The 16,486-nt window shown below is 62.0% G+C and overlaps 1 protein-coding gene across 1 annotated transcript; it reads right to left on the reverse strand.

The window, feature by feature from the left end:
- Positions 1 to 1,422: 1,422 nt before the first annotated feature.
- On the reverse strand, positions 1,423 to 16,170 carry dctn2 (dynactin 2 (p50); the record flags this gene model as incomplete). Its single annotated transcript, XM_067977560.1, is given in 9 exon segments — positions 1,423 to 2,120; positions 4,745 to 4,836; positions 5,143 to 5,236; positions 5,394 to 5,477; positions 7,145 to 7,222; positions 9,104 to 9,142; positions 14,954 to 15,019; positions 16,022 to 16,115; positions 16,117 to 16,170. Coding segments are annotated over 9 exon segments (688 nt in total), but the record flags the coding sequence as incomplete, so codon positions are not given.
- Positions 16,171 to 16,486: the final 316 nt, after the last annotated feature.

Raw genomic sequence — 16,486 nt, forward strand, 5'->3', positions numbered from 1 at the left:
ATCAAACACTCCCAGGGCAGGTACAGGGTTAGATACAGAGTAAAGCTCCCTCTACACTGTCCCATCAAACACTCCCAGGGACAGGTACAGGGTTAGATACAGAGTAAAGCTCCCTCTACACTGTCCCATCAAACACTCCCAGGGGCAGGTACAGGGTTAGATACAGAGTAAAGCTCCCTCTGCACTGTCCCATCAAACACTCCCAGGGCAGGTACAGGGTTAGATACAGAGTAAAGCTCCCTCTACACTGTCCCATCAAACACTCCCAGGGCAGGTACAGGGTTAGATACAGAGTAAAGCTCCCTCTACACTGTCCCATCAAACACTCCCAGGGACAGGTACAGGGTTAGATACAGAGTAAAGCTCCCTCTACACTGCACAAAAATGCGTCTCCGCTCCAACCACACTGCGTAAGTGTGACTTTTCCCCATTTCCTTACACCAACCATCCTGTGACCTCTCTGAGCCAGAGCTCCAAAGCGGAGCAGTTTTGCGCTGTGGTTTGGGATCGTTAAATTCATTTCACGAGGGATCCTCACAGCACGACACTCCACCCGATACTACGTTCGTTTCCGAGGTGACGGACAGAAACCCCTCGTTACTACGCAGCAATTCCGGATAATTCCACGGCTCAGCGCGTCAGTAAAAATTTAAGACCCTTGCTGTAGTTACTGACGGCGCCAGCACCTGCAACACATCCGCTGCCCACCGCTCTCGTGATACCTCCGCACTCTGGCGACAGATTGCTGCGCTCGTGAAACCCTGCAGGCAGGCACGCACCCAGTCAGACAGACACGTACCCACGTACACACAGCCGCTTCTGCTGGTCCTTCATTATCAGCGACAGAAACAGACGATCTCAAGCTGCATCGTTGAGGGGCGCGGAAAACACCATGTTTGAGATTCATAACAACATTGGAGCGGGAGTCGGCCATTCGGCCCCTCGAGCCTGCTCCGCCATTCAATCAGATCATGGCTGATCTTCGACCTCGGCTGCACTTTCCCGCCCGATTCCCCTCGAGTCCAAAAATCTATCCATCTCAGCCTTGAATATACTCAACGACTGAGCATCCACAGCCCTGCGGGGTGGAGAATTCCAAAGATTCGCAACCCTCCGGGTGAAGAAATTCCTCCTCGTCTTCAGTCCTAAATGGCCGACCCCTCATCCTGAGACTCCGCCCCCCTCGTTCCAGACTCTCCAGCCGGGGGGAAACCGCCTCTCGGCACCTACCTATTCATTGCGTCTTTCTCTCCATCTCCCGAAGTGAAATGCGAGCCCTTTCACGGCGCAGTCCCTCCGGGGAGCCGCAGACACAAAGCATGGCAAAGTGAGGGGGCCGCGTTACGTGGAGAGGCCTCTGCAACTGTGTAGTTTGTGTTCGATGTGCGTTGTACCAGACACAGACAATAGTGAACGGCGAACTGGGTTTAAGGGCATTTTATTGGGTCTCTACTGACAAGCGAGGAAGATACATCGAGTGTGAGAGAGGTGCACTCTTACGGGGCTAATTTATACGTGGTCCTCTCTGGAGGTTGGTGGTGGCAGAGAGCACGGCACAGATCACCAACAAAGGGAGGGGGAAGGGGGGGGGTGGTGTGGAGAAAGGAAGGCACCATCACATCAGCTCACAATCGTACTGCACGCCTCGAGTGCGAAGGGGCGAGGTGGTGCTCTCCTTCGCTCAAACCATTACCTGGTGGCCGATTAAATAAACAATAACGGGTGCTGCAGGAGCCCGGGTAGGGGAAGAGGTCGGAGCTGTACTGGATGACGAGTATATAATAAATAGATCATCGACGCCGTAAAGTAGCGAAACAAGAGTCAGCCCGTGAAGGGGGGGTGGGGGGGGTCGGGTTTATTGGGCTGTCGGAGGTTATAGTGCGCTTTCCCCCCCCCCCCACCACCTCCCCGTTCGAGACAGCGTCGGACCCCCCCTCCGGGAGGGGAGGGGGGGGGGGGGGGGGGGCTCTGCTCCTGCTCATCAAATCACTGGCCAGCGGGACTGATTCACAACATGCACTTTGGTGCTGGGTTCATGCAGTGAGCTTCTTCACCCGGGCATCGAGACTGACAAAGTTCTGCTGAACCACCGACAAGTTTTCCTTCATGGTCTTCTGGACCTGCAACCAACAAAGTGGGACAGGGTCACCGACGATAGACTCACACAGCACAGGAGGGGGGGGGGGGGGCCATTCGGCCCATCGTGCCTGTGCCGGCTCTTTGAAAGAGCTGTCCGATTAGTCCCACTCGCCCCCCCTGCTCTTTCCCCCGTAGCCCTGCAAATTTTTCCCCTTCAAGTATTTATCCAATTCCCCTTTTGAAAGTTATTATTGAATCTGCTCCCACCGCCCTTTCAGGCAGCGCGTTCCAGATCATCACAACTCGCTGCGTAAAATAACATTCTCCTCATCTCCCCCTCTGGTTCTTTCCCCGATTATCTTAATCTGTGTCCTCTGGTTACCGACCCTCCTGCCACTGGAAACAGTCTCTCCCATCGACTCTATCAAAACCCCCTCATGATTTTGATCACCTCTATTAAATCTCCCCCTTAACCTTCTCTGCTCTAAGGAGAACAATCCCAGCTTCTCCAGTCTCCCCACGTAACTGAAGACCCTCATCCCTGGACAGGTTTGTCCTTAACCCTTGGTCCCCTCCCTCCCTCTCCTAAAGGCCACTGATCTCAGTACCTTTCCTCAAGAGGCTACCACCCACTCACCCCAGAGCCTCAAGGTGAGGGTCTGTCAGCTGATCAGCCAATGGAGACATTACACTGAGCCCAGAGCAATGGTACCGGCCCTGACCTGGGGAGAGAGGAGGGGGAGGGGAGAGAGAGGGAGGAGGGGAGAGAGAGAGAGGAGAGGGAGAGAGAGAGAGAGAGAGAAGAGGAGGAGGGGAGAGAGAGAGAGAGAGAAGAGGGAGGAGGGGAGAGAGAGAGAGAGAGAAGAGGGAGGAGGGGAGAGAGAAGAGGGAGGAGGGGAGAGAGAGAGAGAGAAGAGGGAGGAGGGGAGAGAGAGAGAGAGAAGAGGGAGGAGGGGAGAGAGAGAGAGAAGAGGGAGGAGGGAGAGAGAGAGAGAGAAGAGGGAGGAGGGGAGAGAGAGAGAGAGAAGAGGGAGGAGGGGAGAGAGAGAGAGAGAGAAGAGGGAGGAGGGGAGAGAGAGAGAGAAGAGGGAGGAGGGAGAGAGAGAGAAGAGGGAGGAGGGGAGAGAAGAGGGAGGAGGGAGAGAGAGAGAGAAGAGGGAGGAGGGGAGAGAGAGAGAGAAGAGGGAGGAGGGGAGAGAGAGAGAGAGAAGAGGGAGGAGGGGAGAGAGAGAGAGAAGAGGGAGGAGGGGAGAGAGAGAAGAGGGAGGAGGGAGAGAGAGAGAAGAGGGAGGAGGGGAGAGAGAGAGAAGAGGGAGGAGGGGAGAGAGAGAGAGAGAGAGAAGAGGGAGGAGGGGAGAGAGAGAGAGAGAGAGAAGAGGGAGGAGGGGAGAGAGAGAGAGAGAGAAGAGGGAGGAGGGGAGAGAGAGAGAGAGAAGAGGGAGGAGGGGAGAGAGAGAGAGAGAAGAGGGAGGAGGGGAGGGAGAGAGAAGAGGGAGGAGGGGAGAGAGAGAAGAGGGAGGAGGGGAGAGAGAGAAGAGGGAGGAGGAGAGAGAGAAGAGGGAGGAGGGGAGAGAGAGAAGAGGGAGGAGGGGAGAGAGAGAAGAGGGAGGAGGGAGAGAGAGAAGAGGGAGGAGGGGAGAGAGAGAAGAGGGAGGAGGGGAGAGAGAGAAGAGGGAGGAGGGGAGAGAGAGAAGAGGGAGGAGGGGAGAGAGAGAAGAGGGAGGAGGGGAGAGAGAGAAGAGGGAGGAGGGGAGAGAGAGAGAAGAGGGAGGAGGGGAGAGAGAGAGAAGAGGGAGGAGGGGAGAGAGAGAGAGAAGAGGGAGGAGGGGAGAGAGAGAGAGAAGAGGGAGGAGGGAGAGAGAGAGAGAAGAGGGAGGAGGGGAGGGAGAGAGAGAGAAGAGGGAGGAGGGGAGAGAGAGAGAGAGAGAGAGAGAAGAGGGAGGAGGAGAGAGAGAGAAGAGGGAGGAGGGAGAGAGAGAGAGAAGAGGGAGGAGGGGAGGGAAGAGAGAGAGAAGAGGGAGGAGGGGAGAGAGAAGAGGGAGGAGGGGAGAGAGAGAGAAGAGGGAGGAGGGGAGGGAGAGAGGGGGGAAGGAGAGGAGGGAGAGAGGGGGGAAGGAGAGGAGGGAGAGAGGGGGGAAGGAGAGGAGGGAGAGAGGGGGGAAGGAGAGGAGGGAGAGAGGGGGGAAGGAGAGGAGGGAGAGAGGGGGGAAGGAGAGGAGGGAGAGAGGGGGGAAGGAGAGGAGGGAGAGAGGGGGGGGAAGGAGAGGAGGGAGAGAAGGGGGAAGGAGAGGAGGGAGAGAGGGGGGGGAAGGCATTTGTGGGTTGGGGGAGGTGGCGTAGAACGGCCAACAGCCAGCCTCTCTGCTCCTGATCATCACCCGCTGGCCTCTCCTGGTTGCCGGGTGAGGACAGGATCAGTCTGGACTGTGAGCCCCGATCGCCTCCTGGCATCACCACCGAGGCTCAGGGTGAAGTGCGAGGGCACCCTGCACCTGCGGAGACTGTACCCCAGTGCGAGTCGGGGGTCCTGTTGGGAGAAGCTGGGGGGGTGGGGGGGCGGTGGGAGGGTGGTTGAGGAGGAAATGGCCTGCGACTCTTTCCTCGGCAGGCTGGTAACACACTGCTGCCGCTGCTGCGCGGGAGTGGGAGTCGGGGGGAGCTGTACCTGTGTTAACAGAGCGGTATTTTCTTTCATCGAGCTTGTAATCGTCTGTTGCGTGGAGTCCAGGTGGGTCAGCAGCCGGCCGAACTGCATGGCTGAAACCAGAACAAAACACGGTCACATGTATCCCCGTGAACACACCCCACCCACGGTTCTCGAGAATCTTTTCTCTCTCACACACACACACGCACGCGCGCACACACACACAAACGCGCGCACACACACACGCACACACACACACGCACGCACGCACACGCACACGCGCACACACACGCACACACACACACGCACACACACACACGCACACACACACACGCACACACGCACACGCACACACGCACACACGCGCACACACGCAGAGCGGGAAGGGGAGGGGAGAGAAATTGAAGAGGACCCCTCACCTTGCTCGTGCAGCTCCCTCACAGCGACCAGCCTCTCCACCACCTGTGGCAGTGTCGTGGTCATGGTGTCCCACTTCTGGACCAGGTCGTACAGCTGGATACCTGCAGGCCACAAACAGCAGGGGTTACAAGCCGCAAGCGTGGTTTAGGAGACAGAGAGAAACCGAGCTCTTAATGCCCGCTCGGGATACGAGCAGGCACCGCGCCGCAGAAAGCAGCCGGGGAGACGCGGGGAACGGAGGCGCAGACACCCGATCTCTCACCTTGCTCTGGGTCTCCGCCTCTTCATTTGCCGTCTTGTGCTTGGCGATCTCGTTCAGCTTCCCCAGTACGCTCTGAAAGGGTTTGGGGGGGGGGGGGTGGGGAGAAAGATGCAAGAGTCAGCGATGCCAAGAAGACAGAGGGGTTAGAAAACATTGCAAGTACCGAGAATTCCCTCGGGACGTGGAGTGTTTCATGGTTTCTCAGAGAGCACCAGATTGCCAGTGTGGTCAGAGGAGCCTGCACCTGGTCTCGAAATGACTGGCCCCTGAGCGTCTCAAGGGGCCTGGTGTGTAAACGTGCCAAGTGGTTCGCACGCACACACACACACACACGCGCACACGCGCACGCACACACACGCACGCGCACGTAGTTGTCCCTGGTTCTCTGTTCCAACACACAGCTTGTTCTTACAAGGCGAGCCCCACCGGCTGTCGTGACTGCTCGCCCTCCCTTCACCGGGAGTGCCCGAGGCAGGAGATTCAGAAGCAGGGTAACAACCTCTGCTAATCTGACCCCTTCAGGAAACGCTCCACGTCAATTCTCGGGGGGCGCGGGCGTCGCTGGCGGGGCCGGCACTTATTGCCCAATCCCCGAGCTGCCCCTCGAGAAGGTGGTGGTGGGCCGCCTTCTCGTTCGATACAACCGAGGGTCTCGTTAGACCCACTTTCGGAGGGCAGTTAAGAGGCAACCACGTCGGTGTGGGACTGGAATCACGTGGCATGGATCTATTCAGCGCCTTTACGGTCGCAAAAGGTCCCGAAGGCATTTCACGGGAGCGAAGTCAGACAAAATCTGACACCGAGGCCACATGAGGAGATATTAGGGACAGGTGACCAAAAGCTCGGTCAAAGAGGTAGGTTTTAAGGAACGTCTTAAAGGAGGGGAGAGAGGCGGAGAGGTTTCGGGAGGGAATTCCAGAGCTTAGGGCCCAGGCAGCTGAAGGCACGGCCGCCAATGGTGGGAGCGATGGAAATCGGGGGATGTGTAATGACAGATCTACCCTTCCAGGTGCTATCGATGAGCCAGGCTAACTGGTCAATCAGCAACAGTAACCTGGGACACTCAATGGGCCGGCTATCAGATTAGAGAGAACGCCAGAGGGTTAACTCATCCAATCAATCAACTTAGAACCAAACTCAACCAAAGGGAGACAATGTTAACACCCTTCTCCCCACAAGGGAGGGCAATTCATAGGGCCCCAAACTATCTCTATAAACAGCCAGTGCCCACTCTAGGACATGATCACACGCATCTCTCCCTCCTCCCCTCCACATACAACTTACAGCACGGAAACAGGCCATTCGGCCCAACAGGTCCGTGCTGGTGTTTATGCTCCACATGAGCCTCCTCCCTCCCTACTTCATCACCCTATCACCATATCCTTCTATTCCTTTCTCCCTCATGTGTTTATCAGCTTCCCCTTAAATCCATCTACACTATTCCCCTCAACCACTCCATGTGGGAGCGAGTTCCACATTCTCACCGCTCTCTGGGTAAAGAAGTTTCTCCTGAATTCCCGATTGGATTTATTAGCGACTATCTTATATTCATGGCCCCCTAGTTCTGGTCTCCCCCACGAGTGGAAACATCTTCTCCACGTCTACCCTATCGAACACCACCTTAATTTTAAAGACCTTGATCAGGTCACCCCTCAGCCCTCTCCTCCACTCAGTCGCCAATAAAAGACACCAGCCCTGGTTTATCTCCAGCCATGTCAAATCAGACTCCCGGTGTTTACCTGTAGTCTTGCTTCAACCTGGTCCAGCGTCCCTGGGTCCAAGGTGCTCACTTTGGTCTGAAGAACCTCGACGGTTCCCTGGGAAAAAGGAGCGAAATTATACAGTAACTGTGGGAAAAAGAGTATTTATGGTGCTCAGCGCGTTGAGGAATGTTAGTGCAGGGGAATGGGAATCTTCCCATTATCAGGCACCCAGCTTCAACATCAAACACTCCCGGGGCAGGTACAGGGTTAGGGCAGGTACAGGGTTAGATACAGAGTAAAGATCCTCTACACTGTCCCATCAAACACTCCCAGGGTCAGGTACAGGGTTAGATGCAGAGTAAAGCTCCCTCTACACTGTCCCATCAAACACTCCCAGGGCAGGTACAGGGTTAGATACAGAGTAAAGCTCCCTCTACACTGTCCCATCAAACACTCCCAGGGGCAGGTACAGGGTTAGATACAGAGTTAAGTTCCCTCTACACTGTCCATCAAACACTCCCTAGGCAGGTACAGGGTTAGATACAGAGTAAAGCTCCCTCTACACTGTCCCATCAAACACTCCCAGGGCAGGTACAGGGTTAGATACAGAGTAAAGCTCCCTCTACACTGTCCCATCAAACACTCCCAGGGCAGGTACAGGGTTAGATACAGAGTAAAGCTCCCTCTACACTGTCCCATCAAACACTCCCGGGCAGGTACAGGGTTAGATACAGAGTAAAGCTCCCTCTACACTGTCCCATCAAACACTCCCAGGGCAGGTACAGGGTTAGATACAGAGTAAAGCTCCCTCTACACTGTCCCATCAAACACTCCCGGGGCAGGTACAGGGTTAGATACAGAGTAAAGCTCCCTCTACACTGTCCCCATCAAACACTCCCAGGGCAGGTACAGGGTTAGATACAGAGTAAAGCTCCCTCTACACTGTCCCATCAAACACTCCCAGGGCAGGTACAGGGTTAGATACAGAGTAAAGCTCCTCTACACTGTCCCATCAAACACTCCCGGGGCAGGTACAAGGTTAGATACAGAGTAAAGCTCCCTCTACACTGTCCCATCAAACACTCCCAGGGCAGGTACAGGGTTAGATACAGAGTAAAGCTCCCTCTACACTGTCCCATCAAACACTCCCAGGGCAGGTACAGGATGGGTTAGATACAGAGTAAAGGTCCCTCTACACTGTCCCGTCAAACACTCCCAGGTCAGGTACAGGGTTAGATACAGAGTAAAGCTCCCTCTACACTGTCCCGTCAAATACTCCAGGGCAGGTACAGGGTTAGATACAGAGTAAAGCTCCCTCTACACTGTCCCATCAAACACTCCAGGGCAGGTACAGGGTTAGATACAGAGTAAAGCTCCCTCTACACTGTCCCATCAAACACTCCGAGGACAGGTACAGGATTAGATACACAGGAACAGGAGGAGGCCATTCAGCCCCTCGAGCCTGTTCCACCATTCAATTAGATCATTGTAATCTGTATCTTAACTCCATTTACCCTCCTTGGTTCTGTATCCCTTAATACCCAACAAAAATCTATCGATCTCAGTTTTGAAATTTCCAATTGACCCCCAGCCTCAACAGCTTTTTGGGGGAGAGAGTTCCAGATTCCCACTCCCCTTTGTGTGAGGAAATGCTTCCTGACATCACCACTGAACGGCCCGGCTCTGATTTTAAGGTTCTGCCCCCTCCCTTGTTCTGGACTCCCCCCACCAGAGGAAATAGTTTCTCTCTATCGACCCTATCGAGTCCTTTAATCATCTTAAACCCCTCGATGAGATCACCCCTTAATCTTCTACACTCGAGGGAATACAAGCCCAGTCTGTGCGACCTGTCCTCGGAATTTAACCCCTTTTAGCCCCCCCGGGTATCGTTCTGGTGAATCTGCGCTGCACCCCCTCCAAGCCCCTCTGATGAGTTGAGAGTCATTGAACGATAGTGGCGAGATGGAGGTTGGGGGGGGGGGGGGCCATGCTTACCATTAGACAGGAGCCCTGCAGTCCAACAATCAGTGGGTTCTGTATGAAGGAAAAACAAGGGGTCAGTGCACAGGGAACTGGGGAGCCTCCGGCACAAGTCTCCAACTGAACCCCCCCCCCGGGATGCAGAGCCCAGCTCCCCCCGCAGGCGCAGTCAGAACAAGCAGCAGGGGCTGGGCTGGGAAGCAGCCTCGAGCGCTGTTGAAAATTCACTGAGAACATTAATTATTAACACCTCCAAATCACAAGGCACAGAAAGGGAGGGGCAGGTGAAGAGGGAAGATTATTATTTTGAAGAGTTCTCGTGCTGGTTTGGGTTTTATAAACTCCCAGAAGCGCTCGCTCAAAACTTGAGTGCTGCAGCAACTCGCCAAGGCTTCTTCGACAGCACCTCCCAAACCCGCGACCTCTACCACCTAGAAGGACAAGAGCAGCAGGCACATGGGGAACAACACCACCTGCACGTTCCCCTCCGAGTCACACACCATCCCGACTTGGAAATATATCGGCCGTTCCGTCATCGTCGCTGGGTCAAAATCCTGGAACTCCCTTCCTAACAGCACTGCGGGAGAACCGTCACCACACGGACTGCAGCGGTTCAAGAAGGCGGCTCACCACCACCTTCTCAAGGGCAATTAATGCCGGCCTCGCCAGCGACGCCCACATCCCATGAACGAATAATAAAAAACTGGACCGTCCAGTACAAAACTGGACAAGTGGCAGGCCGAAATGGTCAGCCTAGTTCTGCTCACACTGGGGGAGTGAGGGAGGAGAGAGAGAGAGAGAGAGAGAGCTTGCAACAGCCAAGATTGAAAACCGGGGGGGGGGGGGAAAAAAAAGAGAGCAGGGAATGCCTCACTGGGGCGAAGAGGAGGAGCAGGCGGTGGTGTGGGTTTAGCACACTGCCTGGGCCGACGACGTGCGAACAGGTCCGGGACAGATTTAACCCAGCTCTCAGTGGGCTCGAGCCCGCAGCACAGCACAGCACTGCCTCTAATTCAGCCGCTATCTCACTCAGGGGCTGCGGTGGGAAACAAGCTCAGGGTGAGATTTGGGGGGGGGGGGGGGAATAAAGAGGTGCGCCCTCAGGTATGGGGTAGAGATGCTGATGATGTGGGGTGCTTGAAATGGGAAACCAGCATTGACATTATTCACCTTGAGGGGCGAGGGAGTCATCCAAAATTTCCCAGAAATTATTAATTCACATTAGGGTATTTTCCACAACACTGCAACCCAGTGTCCCCCTGTCTGTCGGAGCCCAGTGTCCACCCCGTCTGTCGGAGCCCAGTGTCCACCCCGTCTGTCGGAGCCCAGTGTCCCCCCCGTCTGTCGGAGCCACACGTCTCCCCTGTCTGTCGGAGCCCGTGTTCCCCCCCCCCCCACTCCCGTCTGTCGGAGCCCCGTGTCCCCCTCCAACCTGTCAGAGTCGTGCCCCCCTCCCGCCATCTGTCGGAGCCCCGTGCCCCACCCCGACTCCCGTCTGTCGGAGCCCCCGTGCCCCCCGACTCCCGTCAGTCGGAGCCCCGTGCCCCCCGACTCCCGTCAGTCGGAGCCCCGTGCCCCCCGACTCCCGTCAGTCGGAGCCCCGTGCCCCCCGACTCCCGTCAGTCGGAGCCCCGTGCCCCCCCGACACCCGTCAGTCGGAGCCCCGTGCCCCCCCGACTCCCGTCAGTCGGAGCCCCGTGCCCCCTCCCGACTCCCGTCAGTCGGAGCCCCGTGCCCCCTCCCGCCGTCAGTCGGAGCCCCGTGCCCCCCCGACTCCCGTCAGTCGGAGCCCCGTGCCCCCCCGACTCCCGTCAGTCGGAGCCCCGTGTCCCCCTCCCCACCTGTCAGAGCCCCGTGCCCCCCTCCCGCCGTCAGTCGGAGCCCCGTGACCCCCGACTCCCGTCAGTCGGAGCCCCGTGTCCCCCTCCCACCTGTCAGAGCCCCGTGCCCCCCTCCCGCCGTCTGTCGGAGCCCCGTGCCCGACCCCGACTCCCGTTTGTCGGAGCCCCGTGCCCGACCCCGACTCCCGTCTGTCTGAGCCCCGTGCCCCCCGACTCCCGTCAGTCGGAGCCCCGTGCCCCCCGACTCCCGTCAGTCGGAGCCCCGTGCCCCCCTCCCGACTCCCGTCAGTCGGAGCCCCGTGCCCCCTCCCGCCGTCAGTCGGAGCCCCGTGCCCCCCCGACTCCCGTCAGTCGGAGCCCGTGCCCCCCCGACTCCCGTCAGTCGGAGCCCCGTGCCCCCCCGACTCCCGTCAGTCGGGAGCCCCGTGCCCCCCCGACTCCCGTCAGTCGGAGCCCCGTGCCCCCCCGACTCCCGTCAGTCGGAGCCCCGTGTCCCCCTCCCACCTGTCAGAGCCCCGTGTCCCCCTCCCACCTGTCAGAGCCCCGTGCCCCCCCTCCCGCCGTCAGTCGGAGCCCCGTGACCCCCGACTCCCGTCAGTCGGAGCCCCGTGTCCCCTCCCACCTGTCAGAGCCCCGTGCCCCCCTCCCGCCGTCTGTCGGAGCCCCGTGCCCGACCCCGACTCCCGTTTGTCGGAGCCCCGTGCCCGACCCCGACTCCCGTCTGTCTGAGCCCCGTGCCCCCCGACTCCCGTCAGTCGGAGCCCCGTGCCCCCGACTCCCGTCAGTCGGAGCCCCGTGCCCCCCGACTCCCGTCAGTCGGAGCCCCGTGCCCCCCGACTCCGTCAGTCGGAGCCCCGTGCCCCCCGACTCCCGTCAGTCGGAGCCCCGTGCCCCCCGACTCCCGTCAGTCGGAGCCCCGTGCCCCCGACTCCCGTCAGTCGGAGCCCCGTGCCCCCCGACTCCCGTCAGTCGGAGCCCCGTGCCCCCCGACTCCCGTCAGTCGGAGCCCCGTGCCCCCCGACTCCCGTCTGACGGAGCCCCGTGTCCCCCTCCCACCTGTCAGAGCCCCGTGCCCCCCTCCAGCCGTCTGTCGGAGCCCCGTGCCCGACCCCGACTCCCGTTTGTCGGAGCCCCGTGCCCGACCCCCGACTCCCGTCTGTCGGAGCCCCGTGCCCCCCGACTCCCGTCAGTCGGAGCCCCGTGCCCCCCGACTCCCGTCAGTCGGAGCCCCGTGCCCCCCGACTCCCGTCAGTCGGAGCCCCGTGCCCCCCGACTCCCCGTCAGTCGGAGCCCCGTGCCCCCCGACTCCCGTCAGTCGGAGCCCCGTGCCCCCCGACTCCCGTCAGTCGGAGCCCGTGCCCCCCGACTCCCGTCAGTCGGAGCCCCGTGCCCCCCGACTCCCGTCAGTCGGAGCCCCGTGCCCCCCGACTCCCGTCAGTCGGAGCCCCGTGCCCCCGACTCCCGTCAGTCGGAGCCCGTGCCCCCCGACTCCCGTCAGTCGAGCCCCGTGCCCCCCGACTCCCGTCAGTCGGAGCCCCGTGCCCCCCGACTCCCGTCAGTCGGAGCCCCGTGCCCCCCGACTCCCGTCAGTCGGAGCCCCGTGCCCCCCGACTCCCGTCAGTCGGAGCCCGTGCCCCCCGACTCCCGTCTGACGGAGCCCCGTGTCCCCCTCCCACCTGTCAGAGCCCCGTGCCCCCCTCCCGCTGTCTGTCGGAGCCCCGTGTCCGACCCCGACTCCCGTTTGTCGGAGCCCCGTGCCCGACCCCGACTCCCGTCAGTCGGAGCCCCGTGCCCCCCGACTCCCGTCAGTCGGAGCCCCGTGCCCCCCGACTCCGTCAGTCGGAGCCCGTGCCCCCTCCCACCTGTCAGAGCCCCGTGTCCCCCTCCCCACCTGTCAGAGCCCCGTGCCCCCTCCCGCCGTCTGTCGGAGCCCCGTGCCCGACCCCGACTCCCGTCTGTCGGAGCCCCGTGCCCGACCCCGACTCCCGTCAGTCGGAGCCCCGTGCCCCCCGACTCCCGTCAGTCGGAGCCCGTGCCCCCGACTCCCGTCAGTCGGAGCCCCGTGCCCCCCGACTCCCGTCTGACGGAGCCCCGTGCCCCCCGACTCCCGTCTGTCGGAGCCCCGTGCCCCCCACTCCCGTCTGACGGAGCCCCGTGCCCCCCACTCCCGTCAGTCGGAGCCCGTGCCCCCCACTCCCGTCAGTCAGAGCCCCGTGCCCCCCACTCCCGTCAGTCGGAGCCCCGTGCCCCCCCACTCCCGTCTGTCGGAGCCCCGTGTCCCCCTCCCCACTCCCGTCAGTCGGAGCCCTGTGCCCCCCACTCCCGTCTGTCGGAGCCCCGTGCACCCCCCCCACTCCCGTCAGTCGGGAGCCCCGTGCCCCCCCCCCCACTCCCGTCTGTCGGAGCCCTGTGCACCCCCCCACTCCCGTCAGTCGGAGCCCCGTGCCCCCCACTCCCGTCTGTCGGAGCCCCGTGCCCCCCCACTCCGTCAGTCGGAGCCCCGTGCCCCCCCACTCCCGTCAGTCGGAGCCCTGTGCATCCCCCCACTCCCGTCAGTCGGAGCCCCGTGCCCCCCCACTCCCGTCAGTCGGAGCCCCGTGCCCCCCCACTCCCGTCTGTCGGAGCCCCGTGCCCCCCACTCCCGTCAGTCGGAGCCCTGTGCCCCCCACTCCCGTCTGTCGGAGCCCCGTGCCTCCCCCACTCCCGTCAGTCGGAGCCCCGTGCCCCCCCACTCCCGTCAGTCGGAGCCCCGTGCCCCCCGACTCCCGTCAGTCGGAGCCCCGTGCCCCCCGACTCCCGTCAGTCGGAGCCGTGTGCACCCCCCGACTCCCGTCAGTCGGAGCCCCGTGCCCCCCACTCCCGTCTGTCGGAGCCCCGTGCGCCCCGACTCCCGTCTGTCGGAGCCCCGTCTGCCCCCCCCGACTCCCGTCAGTCGGAGCCCTGTGCACCCCCCCGACTCCTGTCTGTCGGAGCCCCGTGCCCCACCCCGACTCCCGTCTGTCGGAGCCCCGTGCCCCCCGACTCCCGTCAGTCGGAGTCCTGTGCCCCCGACTCCCGTCTGTCGGAGCCCCGTGCCCCCCACTCCCGTCTGTCGGAGCCCCGTGCCCCCCACTCCCGTCTGTCGGAGCCCCGTGCCCCCCACTCCCGTCTGACGGAGCTCCGTGCCCCCCACTCCCGTCAGTCGGAGCCCCGTGCCCCCCACTCCCGTCAGTCGGAGCCCCGTGCCCCCCACTCCCGTCTGTCGGAAGCCCCGTGTCCCCCTCCCCACTCCCGTCAGTCGGAGCCCTGTGCCCCCCCACTCCCGTCTGTCGGAGCCCCGTGCACCCCCCCCACTCCCGTCAGTCGGAGCCCCGTGCCCCCCCACTCCCGTCTGTCGGAGCCCCGTGCCCCCCCACTCCCGTCAGTCGGAGCCCCGTGCCCCCCCACTCCCGTCTGTCGGAGCCCTGTGCATCCCCCCCACTCCCGTCAGTCGGAGCCCCGTGCCCCCCCACTCCCGTCAGTCGGAGCCCCGTGCCCCCCCACTCCCGTCAGTCGGAGCCCCGTGCCCCCCACTCCCGTCTGTCGGAGCCCCGTGCCCCCCCACTCCCGTCAGTCGGAGCCCCGTGCCTCCCCCACTCCCGTCAGTCGGAGCCCCGTGCCCCCCCACTCCAGTCAGTCGGAGCCCCGTGCCCCCCGACTCCCGTCAGTCGGAGCCCCGTGCCCCCCCACTCCCGTCAGTCGGAGCCGTGTGCACCCCCCCCGACTCCCGTCAGTCGGAGTCCCGTGCCCCCCCACTCCCGTCAGTCGGAGCCCCGTGCCCCCGACTCCCGTCAGTCGGAGCCCCGTGCCCCCCGACTCCCGTCTGTCGGAGCCCCGTGCGCCCCGACTCCCGTCTGTCGGAGCCCCGTGCGCCCCGACTCCCGTCTGTCGGAGCCCCGTGCCCCCCGACTCCCGTCAGTCGGAGCCCCGTGCCCCCCGACTCCCGTCAGTCGGAGCCCCGTGCCCTCCCCCCCCCGACTCCCATCAGTCGGAGTCCTGTTTGTACCTGTCTATCAGAGCCTGTACCCACAGCTGCCTCGAGTTCTGCCAGACGCTTTTCCAGTTCTGCAACCTGGAACAGAAAAACAGGTGGAAAATTACCCTTTGGACTGAACACAGGGGAAAAAGAAAGTGACTGCTGGACATCTCATCTCAAATCGGTCAGCATGCAGCAGGCTGGTTACAGCATTCCTGCAGGGTCGGGCAGCATTGCAGTCACCGTTTCCCCTGGGTCAGGGTGCTCGGGCGGGGGGGGGGAAAAAAACGGGGATGACTGGCTGACTCACCTGACCCTCCGACACTGCGGCGCTCCCTCAGTACTGACCCTCCGACACTCCCTCAGTACTGACCCTCCGACAGTGCAGCGCTCCCTCAGTACCGACCCTCCGACAGTGCGGCGCTCCCTCAGTACTGACCCCCCGACAGTGCGGTGCTCCTCAGTACCGACCCTCCGACAGTGCGGCGCTCTCTCAGTACCGACCCTCCGACAGTGCGGCGCTCCCTCAGTACTGACCCTCCGACAGTGCGGCGCTCCCTCGGTACCGACCCTCCGACTGTGCGGCGCTCCCTCAGTACCGACCCTCCGACAGTGCGGCGCGCCCTCAGTACCGACCCTCCGACAGTGCGGCGCGCCCTCAGTACCGACCCTCCGACAGTGCGGCGCGCCCTCAGTACCGACCCTCCGACAGTGCGGCGCTCCCTCAGTACCGACCCTCCGACAGTGCGGCGCTCCCTCAGTACCGACCCTCCGACAGTGCGGCGCTCCCTCAGTACCGACCCTCCGACAGTGCGGCGCTCCCTCAGTACAGACCCTCCGACAGTGCGGCGCTCCCTCAGTACCGACCCTCTGACAGTGCGGCGCTCCCTCAGTACCGACCCTCCGACAGTGACCACCCAACCCCCCCACCACCAAAGAGCAGCCCTTCAGTAAGGCAGTGGCTGAGATGATGGATCTCCACAGAACATCGAGCAACACCGGTGCTCGAGAGCGACGCAGCCTGAGGAGCAGCGACGGAAACCTCGCGGGGAGACGCAGACAAAACACGGTTCGGCCCTCACTGCTTGCTCCCCTTACCTTCGCCGCCTGAGTGAACCTGGTCTGCTCGGGCCGGTAGTACAGCTCGTACGTGACTGCGTTGCTGTTTGTGGCCTTGGCTGGGCTTTTCCCGGGTGGCCGAGAATCCTTTCCCGCTCTTGGTGGCATCGAGTTGGGCGAGCAGGCGCCTGGCACGTGGAGAGGAGGGAGGGAGAGGAGGGAGAGGAGGGAGGGAGAGGAGGGAGGGAGGGAGAGGAGGGAGGGAGAGGAGGGAGGAGAGGAGGGAGGGAGAGGAGGAGGGAGAGGAGGGAGGGAGAGGAGGGAGGAGAGGAGGGAGGGAGAGGAGGGAGGGAGAGGAGGGAGGGAGAGGAGGGAGGGAGGGAGGGAGAGGAGGGGAGGGAGAGGAGGGGAGGGAGAGGAGGGGAGGGAGAGGAGGGGAGGGAGAGGAGGGAGGGGAGAGGAGGGAGGGAGAGGAGGGAGGGAGAGGAGGGAGGGAGAGGAGGA

Source organism: Heptranchias perlo, unplaced genomic scaffold (assembly GCF_035084215.1).
Source record: "Heptranchias perlo isolate sHepPer1 unplaced genomic scaffold, sHepPer1.hap1 HAP1_SCAFFOLD_1601, whole genome shotgun sequence".
Lineage (NCBI taxonomy): Eukaryota > Metazoa > Chordata > Chondrichthyes > Hexanchiformes > Hexanchidae > Heptranchias > Heptranchias perlo.